Source organism: Aristolochia californica, unplaced genomic scaffold (assembly GCF_029961685.1).
Source record: "Aristolochia californica isolate CCGP_79_NKW_82.1479 unplaced genomic scaffold, dmAriCali1.0.hap1 SCAF_7, whole genome shotgun sequence".
Classification (NCBI taxonomy): Eukaryota; Viridiplantae; Streptophyta; class Magnoliopsida; order Piperales; family Aristolochiaceae; genus Aristolochia; species Aristolochia californica.
Window position 1 is genome coordinate 37,457,428 of NW_027182268.1, and position 17,010 is coordinate 37,474,437.

The following is a 17,010-nucleotide window of genomic DNA, read 5'->3' on the forward strand; positions in this document are numbered from 1 at the left end:
TGGCCAGGAAGTATTCAACTGTCTTGTAATCAAGGGAATCCTTTATATCATCACTTCTCAGACCATCTCTCCCAGTAAAAGAAAAACCAATCAAATCCATCTGCTGCAAACACTTCGTTTTGTTTTCTTCTTTCAAACAAAAATGGAAGACCAGAGTGCATCAGAGAATGCATTGAGGCATAAGAGTTTTCGCACGTTTAAGCTTGTTGAACGAAGCAATGAAGAAGACTGCATCGCTACTCTCTTAGTGGGCACTCCTGGTTATCTTCTTCTCGAGTCAGTTTTTTACTGGCATCTTCAATGGAAGATAAGGAACCCCAGGTTGACCCTTTGAAAGAGTTGTAGAAAGAAGCCCAAGTCTGTCGGCTACATTACTATAAATCAATAAAAATAAACTGAATTTCATAATCCGATATGCCCAAACCTGGATGAATTTCAGCTGGTTTGATCTAATGATTCTCCTAAGCAAAAGGAAATATACCAGGGCTGCTAATATTCTCCTAAGCAAAAGGAAATACCAGGGCTGCTAATATCATTCATAACAAAATTTTCCCAGGGCATGCCAGGGACTGGCTTCCGTCACCACATTTTGGCGCTCATATTACCTGGCCTTCAAACAATATTTCCCCATTCTCACATGGGCAATGGCACCTTTTGTATACAAAGGCCTATCTTAAGACTACTATCCAGAGGCCAACAGGTGTAATCCTAACATGATGCAAATGAAATTAAGTGGCTGTCAGCTTGGTGATTGGGCTGAAACATACACAAACAACAAAATAACCTTATTATGTGAATCTATGAGAGATCAAGACAAGTGCAATTGTTCCAAGACGACCTCCAGAGTCACAGCTTCAGATGTAAAAACTTTCCATGCGCTCTGAGGCATGAGGCTACTTACAATTACAGCATATCCTGGAAGCAGAGAGCAAGGAATGAGAAAGACAGAAAAAAAGAAAACAATACTAATTTATCAGACACTATATGTGGAATTAACTGGCTTTGTTTTAAAAGAAAAAGGTGATGATATGAAAAGCCAAAAGGTAAACGGAGGGCAAATAAAGCTTGGAAGGGTTTGATCAAAAGAGAGATTGATGATAATAGACCCTTATTAGCCTGCCAAATTGCGAGCAACAGTAGGTATTTATTCTTACAACCAGAAGCATGGGATACAAATCTTCAGCAAAAAGGAAAGAACAAAGAAGTCCTTTCAAACCTAGACATTGAAGAATTATCATTTCTGTTTGTACTGTTTCCAGGACCTAAATAATAACTGAAGAGTGCTCAGAAAATGATATTCTTTTCGAACAATGGGAGCTTTTGCAGTCATAACATTTCTATTAATTTCATCATCAATTAAAAAAAAAGATAAAAAGCTTTTCTTTGCAAACTTTTTTCCCAATACAAATGATCAACTGGTTACTTTACAAAAATGTAATCGATTCATCTTAAAAACAAATTATTTGACCATGTCAATAGCTGAAATGCTCATGGGCATCAAAGGTTTGATATTGAATCTTTCCTCTTTGTGTTCCACTAAACAAATTATTTTATATGGGTGACCTTGCCTTTTGTTAGTTACCCTCATGATGTGTTGTACTGCTTATCTGGAGGTATGCCTCAGATGTTTTCAGCAATGACAACTGACAGGAAGTTGGAGACATCAGAGTTGAAGGCAGTAGCAATGGAAGAAGAAGATGACTCAACGGGCACATACATTGTCAGCAAGGTGGCAAATGAAGGGAAGGAAAGAAGATAAATGAGGCTGGAGGATATGCAGCAGATAGGTAGACATTGGTGAAACCATGCACACGGAGGAGTCTGTTCTCAAATCCTCTATAACAGAAATTTATATGATCTACCGATAAGAGATCAATTAACAGATCTCTTCACTCCATTATATTTGGTCGACAGAAACAGGGAAAAGTAGGAGAAGCTATATCACTGAAGGCTATCCTAGAACTTCAGGACTGAGCAAGGCTTTAAGAGCATACCAGAAAAATGCTTGTGTGTATAGGTTGTTTCTCCAAATGAAAACAGGTTACTTCACAAGAGAAAGGAACACAAACAACACCCCTTATCAGGATCCAAGATGAGGTGCAACCTGATCAGGCTAGGCAATGTAGAACAATTCTGCAAGTCCAAGAGGAGTAATGGATACCACAGGGTTGAAAGATGTTGAATTTATAGAGAAAGAAAATAATTCATCTCTTTTTATAATAGAAAAAATACATCAAATCTGAGTTAAATTTAACTACCCATATCTCAGTTACACCCAAAGTACAACTCTTAAAAGATAAGTCCAACAACAATTAAACAATTCTAACAAAGTAGAAGTCTAATAATACTAAAATTCTTCTTTGGCTGAACCTTATTCCCATGAGATTCCTTTCCATGGAATTATGGAAGACTCTTCCATATTCGTTCTTTAACACTTCCCCTCAAGCTGAACTTTGTAACTTTTAGCTTGCAAAGAAAAAGATTTTGTTTTTCAAACTTGGTTTTCAAATTTCTTTGGCTGAAAAAGTCTTCATCTTGTTCTCCCCCTAAGATATTCTGGTCATATAAAATTTACCACAACATCTGAAATAAAATACATCTTTCTTGTACTTATTCTAATTCCTCCCCTCAAACTGGGGATAAAATGGACATAAAAACCCAGCTAGAACAAAGCAAATCTATGAGAAAAAAAATTACTTCTAACCGAACAACAAAGCTCCGTACACTAGTAAAAAACGTCAAAGTCTAAATAAAAAAACTCCACTCAATTTTGAAGGAATGCCTAAAATTAGGGCTGAAAAAAAAAAGGTTACTCATAATTTAAGGGTAACTCGAGTAAAATCACCACTTGGGTAAATAAAAAGACTTGATTTATGTTGGATTTTGGACACAATCTTGTTCTTTGCAGGTAGGTCTATAATCATTGGTCTGAAGTGATGAAAAATAATGAATAAACTCAAAAATGTATAAAAAACTTAACAACACTCATACTTCCAAATAAGGAGGCGTTCATCAAATCAATAGATTAATGGAAGTAATTAGTCTTGACACACACAAAAAAAAAGGATAAAACAACTTAAAAGACCAGCAAAAAGGACTCATGTTAGTGAAAACTTGTGTTAGAGTTTGAATACAAATAAGAGACTTGGGCAAAATAAATTAGCAACTTTAAAGCGAAAACGAAAAAATCAGCTTAAAATTCAGATTTACACATGTAATAGTTTCTAACATGACCTTAGAGTCATTTAATGTTGAGATCGCTCAAGAAAAATTGAATTGAGAAACCGTTTCTTGAGATAGAAAATGAACTCATAGAGCTTTTGAGATAAAATTCTCTATATACATTCTCATTCGTGATGCTATGAAATGTCTCGAAAAAATGAAGCTTTTTATTGCCGCACAAATTCTTTTTACTACTTAACCTTTGCTACTTCAGATGTTGATTGACAAAATTATTTTTGTGTTAGAAACTAGACTCATAGATCTTTTCAGCAATATAATATCCAACATGAAAAGTGTGGTATGAAAGTGTGAAGTCCAAGGAAAAAAGGCATTGGAAAATAAGCAGACTAAAGGAAAAAAGAAAACTATAGAGATGATAGATAAAAGAAGGAACATATTCTCTCCAAAACTTGCTCTGGTACCGTGTTGAATTTATGAAAAAAGAAAATAAACCATTGATTGTTGTAAATTAAGTACACTGAGTATCTATTTATAATAAAGAGAATACATGAAATTTGAGTTAAATTTAACTTCCTATATCCCAGTTACACCAAAAGCACACTCTTAAAAAATATGTCCTACAACAATTAAACAATTCTAATAAAGTTAATAATGCTAAAAAAAATCCTCCTTGGCTAAACCATCTTCCCATTGTCAAACGCCTAACCAATACTCCCGAAAAGGCCAACCTGTTAGGGAGCGGAAAGCCAAGTACCTAACCCATCAGTGGTGGACGGAACCACCAAACTCTGACACCCACCATTCCCGTTCCCTACCGCTTCTATCAGGATTTGAACGCAGAACGTGGTGCCCACCATGTCAAACGCCTAGCCAATACTCTCGTAAAGGCTGACCTGTTAGGGAGCGGAAAGCCAAGTACCTAACCCATCAGTGGTGCACGAAACCACTTGACTCTAACACCCACCGTTCCTGTTCACTACCGCATCACCCGATATTCGAACGCGGAACGTGGTGCCCAACTCTGGTACCATGTCAAACGCCTAACCAAGTACCTAACCCATCAGGGGTGGACGGAACCACCTAACTCTGACACCCATGAGAGTCATGTAAGACTCTTCCAGATTTGTTCTTCAACAAAATATCTAGCATTTATAGTAAACTGCTAGCATTCCCCTTTCTGTAATATGGAGTCTTCCTATCAAATGGATTCCTTAAAGCTAATGCATGTCCTCATGGTAACCTTCTTCCCATGAGAGTCATGTAAGACTTCTCCAGATTTGTTCTTCAACAAAAGATCTAAAGTTCATAGTAAAACGGCTAGCATCCCCCTTTTTGTAATATGGTGTCTTCCTGTCAAATGGAGTCTATAAGGCTAAAGCATGTCCTCTTAGTACAAGGATTTTCTCTTGTAAGTTGGAGAGCAGAGTAATATTGACCATTTTTATCTAGACAAGCAAGATATATTCAATCAGCTTCCTACAAAAGCATATAAGTTGGAGACACTGGATAGGGTTTTCTAAAGCATCAATAATTTTTGTTAAGTCAGATTCAGTCCTCTTTTACAATAACCATGTGAAGAAAAACCCATAGGTTATATTTAAAATCGAGTATGAGCACTTGATGTCAATAATAAAATCAAACAATTGATAAGGGGTAACTTGCACTTAAGCCTGTTTAATCAATATATAACCAACACTGATAGATAAGAGGTACATTAAACTAAAAGTCAGGAGAGTTATAAGGCCACATAATTCAAGCTTCGTAGTCTATGCTTTTATAATCACAACCAAAATCAAGTCCAAAATAGACATTTGAGACTCTATGGCTGGCATAGCATTGACGCTAGCAAAGGAATATGACTGTGTATTATGTAGCAAACATTTGTTGTTCAGTTGGAAACTTTCTTGATAAAGAAGATAGAAGAAAAATATGGCCAGGTTTCTTCCGGCCTGTTCATTACTAACTTGTGTTCAAGCCTTAGTTAAGAGAGTGACTCAAATAGTTTCTGCTTCAATCTGTCAATCACTCTGACACGATCAGAGCCAGTAATTATACTTCAAGAAGCTGTAAAAATCAACAATCAAAACAAACGGCAGCCGAACCGACGTATCAAAAATATCCATTTGATTAAAGACCAACCTATGAAGAAACGGAGATGACTACGCAGAAGAATTAGCCATTGGAAGATGATTCACGACAATGGGCGGGCACAAGGCTCGGTGGGCTGCTTGTTGTGCCTTCCGAGCTTTAAACATCTCTTCTGTCTCAACCACTATCAACCGCTTCACCTACAAGGAATCCACAAAGAAAAGTTGATAAGTAATTAAAAGAATAGACAGAAAGAAGAAGAAGAGAGAAAATGGAAAAAGCGACTCATTATAACCTGCTGAAGCATTCCACGAATGGTTGGTGTGTTCCAACGCATGACAGTTCGGTTGCATTTCCGAAGACGCATGGCTTCTAACGTCCGCCGGTGAAGTTTCCTGGTGCCCGGCAAGCCCCTAGCTAGGGTAATGTAAAGGTGAGGACTCCACTCAATCGGCACACGCGCTTTGAATGCCTTGAACGCATTCATCTCAGTCACTAGCAACAAAGTTCTGTGAGCAAAAGCAATTTGGTATCAAGATTGCAGTAAGAAGAGGTTTAGGGCTTTACAAGCTCCCAAACTCAGGGGGGATTAGTCCACAATGAACTTGAATTGAAGTGAAGAATTGAATTGAACTAAAATGAATTGATTCAACTTCAACTCATCTTTGGGTATTAGTGTAGATGAGTTCAAGTACACTGGAAATCAGATTCTAGTGTTAGTGCCCCCAAATGAAAAGTATGATATAAAGAAGAGAATGAGTAACTTTTTATAATATACTTAAATAGAACATATACCTAAACATATAATTAACCAAAATAAACATGGTTACTACACTTATAAGTGATTTAACATGTAGTATTAGAATATATTAATATCCTAATTAATGAAAAACTATATTATATTACTTAATGATTATATTAATATCCCAACCGAACCCACTAGTATTGAGACAGCTCGTTACTGCTTAGTAAATTTTCTTTCATAATCTTGTTCGATTCTTGAGCTGCTCAACAATTTTTTTATTAGTTGAGTCTTCATTGAACCTATTGACACAGTCCAAATACACTTCATGCTTCCAAACCCCATTAGGCATCCTGTTCCCCATATTGACTTGCTCAACCAAGAGATCGATCATTTTTTTGTCATCATCGAAGGTCCAAATGTCATAAGATCGAGGAGTTTGTTGTCTTCTTCCAGCTATCTATTATCTAAGATGGTCCTCGTGGAAAAAAAATTATCAGACAACCATTACCCGTCATAGTAACTAGGGACACACATAAACACAACCAACAAATAGCAAAATACCATGTGGTGGATATTTATAACACCAAAATCTCACCACCACATGGCAAGAGCATTCCATAACACTTCAAACATATTCAACAATATTCTAAAACATTTCAAAATTAATCGAACTAATTTCATTGCAAATGACTAGAACAATGCAAAACCAAACTCATCAGGTCCAAATTCACCGAACACCCCTGGTAGAGCCCCATATGACTTCGCGGTCACTACGAACCGTACATCGTCATTGATGGGGGTCGGGTTTCGTTGGCTAATGGACGCCCGTGTAGACGACTCAGCCTTGTTTGAACTGGACTAAACCCCCTAATCCTAAACCCTAACCGAGAACCCTAACAAATTAAAATAAACCCTAACCCTAAACCTTACAACCCCCAAAAGCCAAAAACCCTAAACCCTATACCTTAAATCCCCTAAAAGCCGCAAACCCTAAACCCTAAAGTTTAACCGAGAACCTTAACAAATTAAAATAAACCCTAAACCCTAGTCCTTAAAACCCCTATCCCCAATCCCTAAACACTAGACCTTAAAACCCCTAAAAGCCCCAAACCATAAACCCTAGACCTTAAAACCCCTAAAAGCCCCAAACCATAAACCCTAGACCTTAAAACCCCTAAAAGCCCCAAACATTAAACCCTAAGCCCTTAAAACACTATCACCCCAAAAACCGAGAACCCTATTTAAAAAAAAAAAAACATAAACCCTAATTCCAGACCTAAAGACTAAAACCCTAGACCTTAATCCCGAAATTAAACCCTATCAAGACGAAATTGAACCCTAAATCCCATAAACCTTAACCCTAAATCCCACAATCACGATAAATTACGCACATAAATTAAAATTAAATCAAATACAACACTTAGTTGAAAAAAAAAAAATAGTGTTTCGGCTTACCTCCTGAAATTTGGGGAAAACCACCGCCGAATGGGGAAATTTAAGCCCAATCGAAGAAATCGACGCCTAAATGTCGAAAATCGAAGGAAATCGAAGGATATCGAAACCGGAATAGGTTAAATCAAAGGAAATCGGGGGAAGGAAATCGAAACCGGAATAGGTTAAATCCAAGGAAATCGGGGGGGGGGGGAAGACAAGAGCGAGAGCGAGAAGGGAGAGGGAGCGATGATGGCGGGCCAACGGGCAATGGTGGCGGAAGCAGCGCTCCGACGGTACGCCAAGAGGGAGAAGAGAGGGAGGCCGAGAGGCTCTGCAACAAAGGCTTGGCCTCTCGTGCTCTGCGACGGAGGTCGAGAGGGAGATGAGAGGGAGAAGAAAAAAATAGGGGAGGCCGAGCGGGAGGGAGAGGAGAGAAGGAGAAGAGAACAAAAAACAATAGGGGAGGAAGCCGAGAGGGAAGAAATTGTTGAGGGGGGGGGGGGGGGGGGCGCAAACCTTTCCCCGATTATTACTTAGTGCCCGGAACAGATTCCAGTGTCCAGAGAATGAATAATTTATTATAAATTAAAACAATAATTAACGACGGGTAACGACGGGGGAGGGTGGTACGCGCATCATGTAAATAATTTGGAAAAATCGCATCATGTAAATAATTTGGAAAAATCTTTCCCCGATTATTACTTAGTGCCCGGAAAACAGATTCTAATATCCTTTTCTAAATAAATAAGAGAATGAATAATCTTTTATGATTATAATTTATTATAAATTAAAATAATAATTATGTGTGAATACAATAAATTATATAAAATTAATAAAAATAAATAAAAAATAACATAAAGGAATATAATAAATAAACGTAATGGTTTAATTAATTATAACAATTGGATAATTAAACCAATTAATGATTATAGTTTATTATAAATTAAAACAATAATTACATGTGACATGAATAAATTATATAAAATTAATAAAAAATTAAAAAATAACATAAGGGAATATAATAAATAAACCTAATGGTTTAATTAATTATAAAAATCGGATAATTAACCAATTAATGATTCAAATTCATTATAAATTAATATACTAATTACGTGTGACTATAATAAATTATATAAAATTAATCAAAATTAAAAAATAACATAAGGGAATACGATAAATAAACCTAATTGTTTAATTAATTATAAAAATTGCATTATTAAACCAATTAATGATTACATTTTATTATAAATTAATATACTAATTACATGTAACTAGAATAAATTATTTAAAGTACATAAAACAGTTAAAAATAACATAAATGAATATAATTAATAAATAAATTATTTTGTAATAACATAATATATAGTATACAAATACTTAATAAATAAAATTAAAACACGTGACAGAAAAGTATAAAATGACAACAACGAATATAATTAGAGTAAATTATTTTTAACAACGAGTTTATGCGTTTAACATCATCAACTTACTAGTTTAGTAGATACGAACGACAACATACATGTTCAAATGCAATAAAGCATAACCACTAATAATCACTCCACATGCTAGTTGCTATGGCATCTCAAAATTGTGCAGCTCTAATGGATTCTAATGCAAAACGCCTCTGCATTGTTGTTGATAGGTTGCCTTCATCCCCAAAATCATCACTATCATCGGTATCTTCATCCAAATTTTCACCTGCTAATCGGACCACCAATCCCACGAGGACGTAATGCACGTCTATACCTATGGTTGAGATAGTATCTTCCTATCATGTATATAAGACATGTCAATAAAATCATTCTTGTATTCCTATTTTTGTCTTTCATGGAAACCTACAAATACAATCACCACAACCATAATGACGACTATAACAATAATTCTTGTTTCTTCCTAAATATCATAAACACAAAAACATACCCTTATCTTCAATCATAACCTATTTTCAACCACGCATATATAAAGCCATCTCCAATCACACACCCACAATATTCATCCACACAATAAGAACACAACAATCATGAAAACCCAAATCTTAACCATAATAAGATTCATAATTTATCAATGATATGTCATATAAAGTCATAATTAAAAAAACATAATTAGACTTCAAAACAATCGTCCCAAAATACATAGTGTACTTAAAACTATTGACTACATTTCACCAACACAGTATTTAAGCCAATTAAGTCACTCTTCCACTGGCAACTTCGTAAACATGTCATTCTTCATTGGTGTATCTAACAATAGAGGAGCGTGAAACTTCATCTCTACCGATAGGTCCGGGATTTCTGCGAGGGCTTCATACCAATTATCTCCAACGGTTTTATCATCTTTAGGTTGTAAAGATTGCAATAGGGTGGCAATTCTTGTCATTGTATCAACGAACATAATACTATCATCGGTGGCCATTTGCGGTATCTTTCTACGACGACTTGAAGTTGATGGGTTAGTACTTGGAGACTGATCAGGTGTTGACTCATTTTCTGTAAAGAATGGCGAAGGAGTATCTCTATCTAAATCGACATCCTCGAGCATATCCAAGCGTGAATTTTCTTCCTCATGTTGGACATCATTGCACATGTCTTCGTCATTTTGACTTGTTTTCCCCATGGCTATTGAGTTTCCCACTACCAAAGCCAATTTGTCATAAAGAGGGCAACCTTGTTGTCTATACTTTTCAGCTTCTATATGCTCCTACAAGGATAAAACATCATTTAGACAACTTGGAATAGAGTTCTAGTAATGCGGAAAAACATAAAAAATATTTTACAATCAATCATAATTTACTAACTTTGATATAGTCTTACCATACAAAATGACATGCAGTTGCTCGATCTGTGGTTGTATCCCAACCAAACCCACTAGTGTTGAGACAACTCGTTACTGTTTGGTAAGTTTTTTTCCATGATCTTGTTCGATTCTTGAGCTGCTCAACAGTTTTTTTATGAGTTACATTTTCATTGAATCTATTAACACAATTCAAATACACTTCATGGTTCCAAACCCCGTTGGGCATCCTGTTCCCCATATTGACTTGCTCGACTAAGAGATCGAGCATTTTGTTGTCATCATCGAAGGTCCAAATGTCATATGATTGAGGGGTTGTGGTCTTCTTTCAGCCATTTATAATCTAAATCCGAGATGGTCATCATGGAAAAAAAAATTATTAGACAACCATTACCGGTCGTAGTAACTAGAGACACACAGAAACACAACCAATAAATAACAAAATACCATGTGGTGGACATTTATAACTCCAAAATCTCCTCACCACATGGCAAATGCATTCCATAGCACTTCAAACATATTCAACAACATTCTAAAATATTTCAAAATCAATGCAACTAATTTCATTGTAGATTACTACAATAATGCAAATTCACCCAACACCCCTAAACCCTAACTCATCGAGTCCAAATTCACCCAACACCCCTGGTAGAGCCCCATATGGCTTTGCAGTCACTAAACCCTAAACCCGGACTAAATCCCCTAAACCCTAAACCCTAACCGATAACCCCAACAAATTAAAATAAGCCCCAAACCCTAAACCCTAAACAAATTACAATAAACCCTAAACCCTAAACCTTAAACCCTAAGCACTTAAAACACTATCACCCCAAAAACTGAGAACCCTATTTAAAAAAAAAACATAAAACCTAATTCCACACATAAAGACTATACCTTAAAACCCTAAAAGTCCCAAACCCCAACTCTAATCCTGAAATTAAACCCTATCAACACGAATTTGAACCCTAAATCCCATAAACCCTAACCCTAAATCCCATAATTAGGCCACAATCAAAATAAATTACGCACAAAAATTAAATTTAACTTAAATATAATACTAAATTAGTTGAAAAAAAAATTTAGGGTTTCAGTTTACCTTATGAAATTTGGGGGAAATCACCGCTGAATGGGGAAATGTAAGCCCAATGGAAGAAATCGATGCTAACTATTGAAAATCGAAGAAGATTGAAGGAAATCGAAGGATATCGAAACCGGAATAGGTTAAATCAAAGGAAATTGGGGGAGGAGGAAAGAGAAGAGCGAGAACAAGAAGGAAAAGGGAAGCCTAGAGGGAAAAGAGAGAGGGAGAAAGAATAGGAAGGCCGAGAGAGGGCGATGGGGTGAAAACGAGAGATGACAAGAGAAAGTAGAGGAAGTAGAGAATGAAGACGAGAGCCAGCAGAGGGAGCAGAAAGAGCGAAAACGAGAGAAGAAGGCTGGGCGAAAAAATTCATCGGGAGACGAAGGTCGAGCGAGAGGGGAGGAAAAGAGGAAACGAGAGGGATTTTTAGTTTTGGGGGGGGGGGGGGGGGGGGGGGGGTGGAGGGGAAAAGAAGCAACTCCGTCACTCGTGGTAAGTGAATGATTCGAAAAAAAAGGTGGAATCAGTTTTCCATCGTTTTTCCCTGAGGAGTTCAATTCAAATCATTTTGTACTAACGCTTTATTTGTGATGATTTAGGTAATGCGAGGGGAATTCATTCCACTTCATTGTGGACTAACCCCCCATTACGTGATTTAAAAGAAGTTAATCTAATGAATCCAATAATGTTGAGATAAAGTGAACAAAACCGATAACAAATGAAACATAGTACGGGGCAAAATTGGTCAGATTGATTGAGGATTTGCCTCTTCCTCAATATTATTTTTTATTTTTTTCTGATAGGAAATATTTCCAATAAAACTTTAAAAATAATTATCACGTAATTTTGTTTCCAACGGTGGGAAAAATTAAATAAAAAAGGTTTATCTAATTCTTACTTGTTCGAGGCCCTCAAATTCTAAAGCTGCGTCCGTAATTTTACGATTTCCCGGACGTTGTGCACGTGTGTGCCAAGTCAACGATAAGTCCAAACTCTAAGCTGAAAAAAGGGCCCGCAATGTAGAGCGTCCCTCAAAATTTATTCTGGAGGAAGACGGGAAATTCAAATTTCCCGCCAGGCAGAGTTCACACTTTCGCGCCCAAAGAGAAAACAAAGGCAGCTAATTTCTCTGCTACGCACTTCTCTTTGTCTCTCCCTTTCTCTCTCCTCTCTCGCTGGCCGCTCGCTCACTGAAATGCAGAGCTTCAATCGATCGTCATTCTTTCAAGATCTGAGAAATAGAGAGCTAAATGGGTTAAGAGGTGGGTTGCCTTTACTTGTTGCTGTTTAATACTTTAATCTACTGTCGTCGATCCACTAAAAAGCTTTTTTCTTCTTGTCAGTTCGAAAGAGACCCTTTATAGGCAGTCCCTCATCCGATTCCGGCAGTTTTGGGGCTGGCATACTGACGATCGAACATGATGGTGCAACGTCTCCTCCGCTCGCTGTCTCTTTCGGCAAGGTTTTTTTTATTATTTTGTCGAATATTTTTCTTTTCAAAGTTTAATTTTATCATCGTGTAAGATTGTATTCTTGATTTTTTTTTTTTTTAAGATCAATAGAAATAGTCATATTCTTGCCGTGTCCGATGAAGATGGGTATATCAGCTTTTACGACACACGCCGTAAGTTGTCTTCACTTGCACACGGCCTTGAGAATTCAGGTTCGTCTGTAAATTTTCAAGCTGTAGAATCGCAGATATGTGCTCTTGCCCTTTCATTTTGCTTCTCTCTAAATGGTTGCATTTCCCGTTTCTCGTCCAGCAAAAGCAAGGGTTTGCCATTGGGTGGCGCATCATAACGCCGTATTTGATATGTGCTGGAATAAGGTATTAGACACAGAAACATCGTTTGTTTTTTTTAAGTTTTAAAATATTTCAGTACATTGTGTTGCAAACGGGAAATGCCTATTGTTCCCAAATTTATGATGCAATTGGTAATTTTCTGCTGCAGGATGATACCCAAATTCTGACAACTTCTGGTGATCAAACAGTGAGGAACTTTTTCCTTTAGCTTCATGTTAGTGGTTAAAAAGCATTTCATCTGTAGTCAATTGGCTGGTTATAGCCAATTACGCCTCATTTCCGCACAGTTCCAATGCTTAGGGTTTAATTTCCATAGATTCAGTAGTTTCGTGTTTCTTTTGTTCTTGTCAAAGTGCGAGATCGCATATTCTCCCATGTGTTATTCATAAATTTTGTATTTCAAGGCCAATAAAATTTGTTGGTTCATTGACAGATAAAGATCTGGAACGTAGAGAGTAGCAAATGCCTTGGAGCCTTGATTGGGCATACAGGTAGTGTCAAGTCAATTTGCTCCCATCCATCTAATCCTGGTAAGTCTAATGGCATATTTTGTATGAGGAAAATTTCTAGCGTAAACAGAAAATAGTGATACTCGTTTCTCTTTATATTTTTAATTTTCTCCTCCTTGTTGGAGGCAGATCTTTTTGTGTCTGGTTCTAGGGATGGTTCTTTCGCTCTTTGGGATTTAAGGTGCAAATCTAGTTCCAGAAGCAGGCAAGGAGAAGCTTGTTTGGCGTAAGATCTTTTGATCCTTTCTTCAATTTCTGTTTTATAAGCATGGTCATGCCTCTGTGTCAGTTAAGTTGAATTTGTTGTTTGTAGGTTGACAGCTATGGTAAATGGAGCACATGTTCCGACCAAAGGAAAACGAGTTAGACGTGGCAAGGTTAGTGAACTCAAGAAGTTTTCTTCAACCTGTAAATACTGTTGCTACCTTCACTGAAACTTCAGATATTTCAGGCAGCCAACATGAGCATTACGGCAGTTCTTTATCTTAAAGATGAAATTTCTGTTGCTACTGCAGGAGCAGCGGACAGGTATATGGCAAACTTTTTTGTATTTTTCTAGATTTCATATTCGACTGTCCACTCTATTTGATTAAGTCTAGAAATAGAAATAACCCTTGTTTCTTTCTGCTTCCAACAACTCTAACCTGTTTCTTCTTCCCCCTGGCACTTTCATTGTTATAACACTATCTTTGTTGCAGTGTGGTAAAATTTTGGGACACCCGGCACTTGAAAAACCATTGCGCACAGACACATCCTTGTTCTGAGATATCCACTGATAAGGTACTGGTGCTTTTCTACCAGGAGCTTTATGGACATTTTTAATAGATAATTCAATGATTTTTCAGTTCAACAGATTGTTTCATGTTGATTCTTTACAATATATTTCTACTTCATTTAAAGGAAATAATAAAGGGCAGCAAAATTTTTAGCAAGAAAAGAGAGAAGACCTACCAGCTACTTCCCCTGCTTCAGCAGAACCTCGCTTTTTCCCACTTTCGATAGCTTTAGAACTCTTCATAAACTAATACGTGTACCGCATTTAAGTTGTACGTATAACATTTGGTACATATCATTTTGCCCAAGTATGCTGACTCTGTTCTTGAAAAAGTGTGTCAAGCAAGGACCAGTGATATGTTGATCACATATCTGTTATCAATTGTGATTTCTAGCGTTTGGATTTCTAGGCACCGGCTTGTGCTTGTAGCAGTTTTAGTCCACATTTGAAAATGTTTTAAGACTTGATTACATTGAAATTCTCCCTCTAATTTCCAGGAGCGGAGGCAACATGGAATATCATCCCTATCTCAAGATTCAAATGGAGTATTTATTGCTGCCTCATGCATGAACAATAGGTAATTGTTTGAGGTCCTCTAGTTTTTGCTTTCTATGATGGGTCCATGACAATTTGCTTAAGATATGACCTTATTATGTCTTTAACCCTCTATTCTGTTTTTTTTTTCTTCTGTGATTCAGAATTTACTTGCATGACATATTTCGGCTGGAGAGGGGTCCCCCTAAAACTTTCTCTGGTAGCCGGATAGAGTCATTTTATGTTAAGGTGCGTTCATGTGTCAAATTTATAATATGATGTGTCTAAGTTTTCAGCTATCAATGCTTCTCGCTTTAACGTGAAGGGCTTACTTCTATCTTTAACTGCAGTCAGCGATCAGCCCCGATGCAACTCAGATACTGAGTGGTTCTAGTGACGGGAATGCCTACTTATGGCAGGTATTGTTTGATCTTAATAGCACGTTATCATCCGTCTACTTTCTTCTGTTATTTCTTCATTGCAGTTATTCCTCTTTTTGTTTTTAGATTTGATTTCAATTACCATAGTCTTTCATCAGGTGGACAAGCCTGATGTCGGTCCTATTGCACTTAAAGGTCATGAAGGGGAAGTCACAGCAGTAGACTGGTATAACACTGTCAAGAACTAACTGCTACTTTGAGTGCTGGTTACACTTCTCTTCATCTAATCTTTTAATGGCACTTTGCAGGTGCCTATCAGAAACAGGAAAGATGGCAACATCTTCTGATGATTTCATGGTAAATATACATGTTGAACGATACCCCTACATTTTGCTTTGTGGAGGCATAACCAGCCTCTGCAAGCAGGGTAATAGGGCTTGTTCGGGATGCAAATATAACAGCTTGTGCTCTTCTTGGACAGAAATAGGATAGAAACTGAATTTTAATTTTCATTATATACCTTCCACTGGTTTGCCACTTGGTAAACATTTTCACCTTCTAGCCCTTTTGCTTTACACAATGAAGTTCAGGTGGGTGTTTGAGACCCTCGAGAGTTCAAAGATTAGCAAACCTTAAAAACTTCAGAACCGGTTGCTTTGATTCCGAAATTACTTGTATTAGGATGATCCTTTTTTTAGCACCGTATCGATATGTTTGCTTATTCGTAGGTTCGCATCTGGAACATGGATAAAGGCTGCTTTTGCGCAAATACAAAGTCTCCTTCTTCAGTCAGGAGAAGAGTAACAGCAATTTCAGCTGAGCATAGGAATCGGGTCCTTGAAGAACTCAAAACAGAAGATACAGATGCTTCTTCCTGTCAAACTGAAAACCCATCAGGACAACAATCACCTGCACGAAGTGTGGAATTTGAAGTTAGAACACCTGAATCCTCGAAGAAAAGGGTTTATTCATCTTCTTTCTGCGAGGACGGGATAGAGTTGCAGAAGACTCCAGAGTCTGTATTGAAGAGCCCATCATCCGTTTTGAATCCACCTTCTTCTCTAAAACGAAGAACCATTAGAGACTATTTCGCAGCCATGTCATGAAATCTTTCTTTTTTCTTTAGTCCTGTATTATATAATCTTACATTAGAAGAAGCAGAGAGCAAGAACGAAGGTGTACTTACCAGGTCTTCGTTCAAACGCAGAAATCAAGTAAGCAGTTTTCCTGATCTGGATTTTGATGTGTATCTGCTGATGTTCCTGGAATTAATATAACTGAATGTATTTGTTTTCTTTTAGGTTTGGCAGAATAAAAGTTGGAAAATGCTCGAAACTGGTTCTGTATCAATGAAGGATGAACAGGTTTGTTTGTTCAGTTCATGAAGTTGACTGAAACTGGAGAAGTTTTCTGCCTTGTTGAAACGATGTCCACCTCATTGTACAAAACATAGAACATTTATACAAATTACTGGAGCCAGAGTGCTTTCAACACAAGAAAACTCACGATAGGATTGCAATGGTTGCTAAAAAGGACCTGAGCTTTTCTTTTTTCTGTTAGATTGGTCATGGAAGGCTCCAAAATCGGAGCATATAGACACAGAAGAGAAACCAGCTGATGATATACGTTTATCGTAAGGAACAAGAACTGTAAATCAGATTTTAGTAGTTTAAACATTAATTAAAAT

At 37.0% G+C, this 17,010-nt stretch overlaps 2 protein-coding genes across 4 annotated transcripts; one reads left to right on the forward strand and one right to left on the reverse strand.

Moving 5' to 3' along the window:
- Positions 1–501: 501 nt before the first annotated feature.
- Positions 502–7,934, reverse strand: LOC137936618 (uncharacterized). Of its 2 annotated transcripts, none has more exons than XM_068781407.1 (4): positions 7,472–7,934; positions 5,567–5,766; positions 5,323–5,471; positions 502–915 (listed from the first exon to the last, which is right to left on the reverse strand). In XM_068781407.1, exons 2-3 carry the CDS (start codon positions 5,756–5,758, stop codon positions 5,343–5,345), a joined length of 321 nt encoding a protein of 106 aa, XP_068637508.1. In that variant the 5' UTR covers positions 5,759–5,766; positions 7,472–7,934; the 3' UTR covers positions 502–915; positions 5,323–5,342. The 2 variants fall into 2 exon arrangements, with proteins under 2 accessions (XP_068637508.1, XP_068637507.1); XM_068781406.1 differs by having other exon boundaries at positions 5,567–5,780.
- Positions 7,935–12,491: 4,557 nt separating this feature from the next.
- LOC137936731 (uncharacterized) lies at positions 12,492–16,980 on the forward strand. Of its 2 annotated transcripts, XM_068781585.1 has the most exons (17): positions 12,492–12,583; positions 12,665–12,783; positions 12,876–12,984; positions 13,085–13,149; positions 13,274–13,312; positions 13,559–13,655; positions 13,764–13,860; positions 13,948–14,011; positions 14,086–14,162; positions 14,333–14,414; positions 14,907–14,986; positions 15,108–15,192; positions 15,294–15,362; positions 15,482–15,549; positions 15,632–15,680; positions 16,052–16,537; positions 16,625–16,980. In XM_068781585.1, exons 1-16 carry the CDS (start codon positions 12,517–12,519, stop codon positions 16,427–16,429), a joined length of 1,545 nt encoding a protein of 514 aa, XP_068637686.1. In that variant the 5' UTR covers positions 12,492–12,516; the 3' UTR covers positions 16,430–16,537; positions 16,625–16,980. The 2 variants fall into 2 exon arrangements, with proteins under 2 accessions (XP_068637686.1, XP_068637687.1); XM_068781586.1 differs by lacking the exon at positions 12,492–12,583 and having other exon boundaries at positions 12,679–12,778.
- The last annotated feature ends 30 nt before the right edge of the window (positions 16,981–17,010 follow it).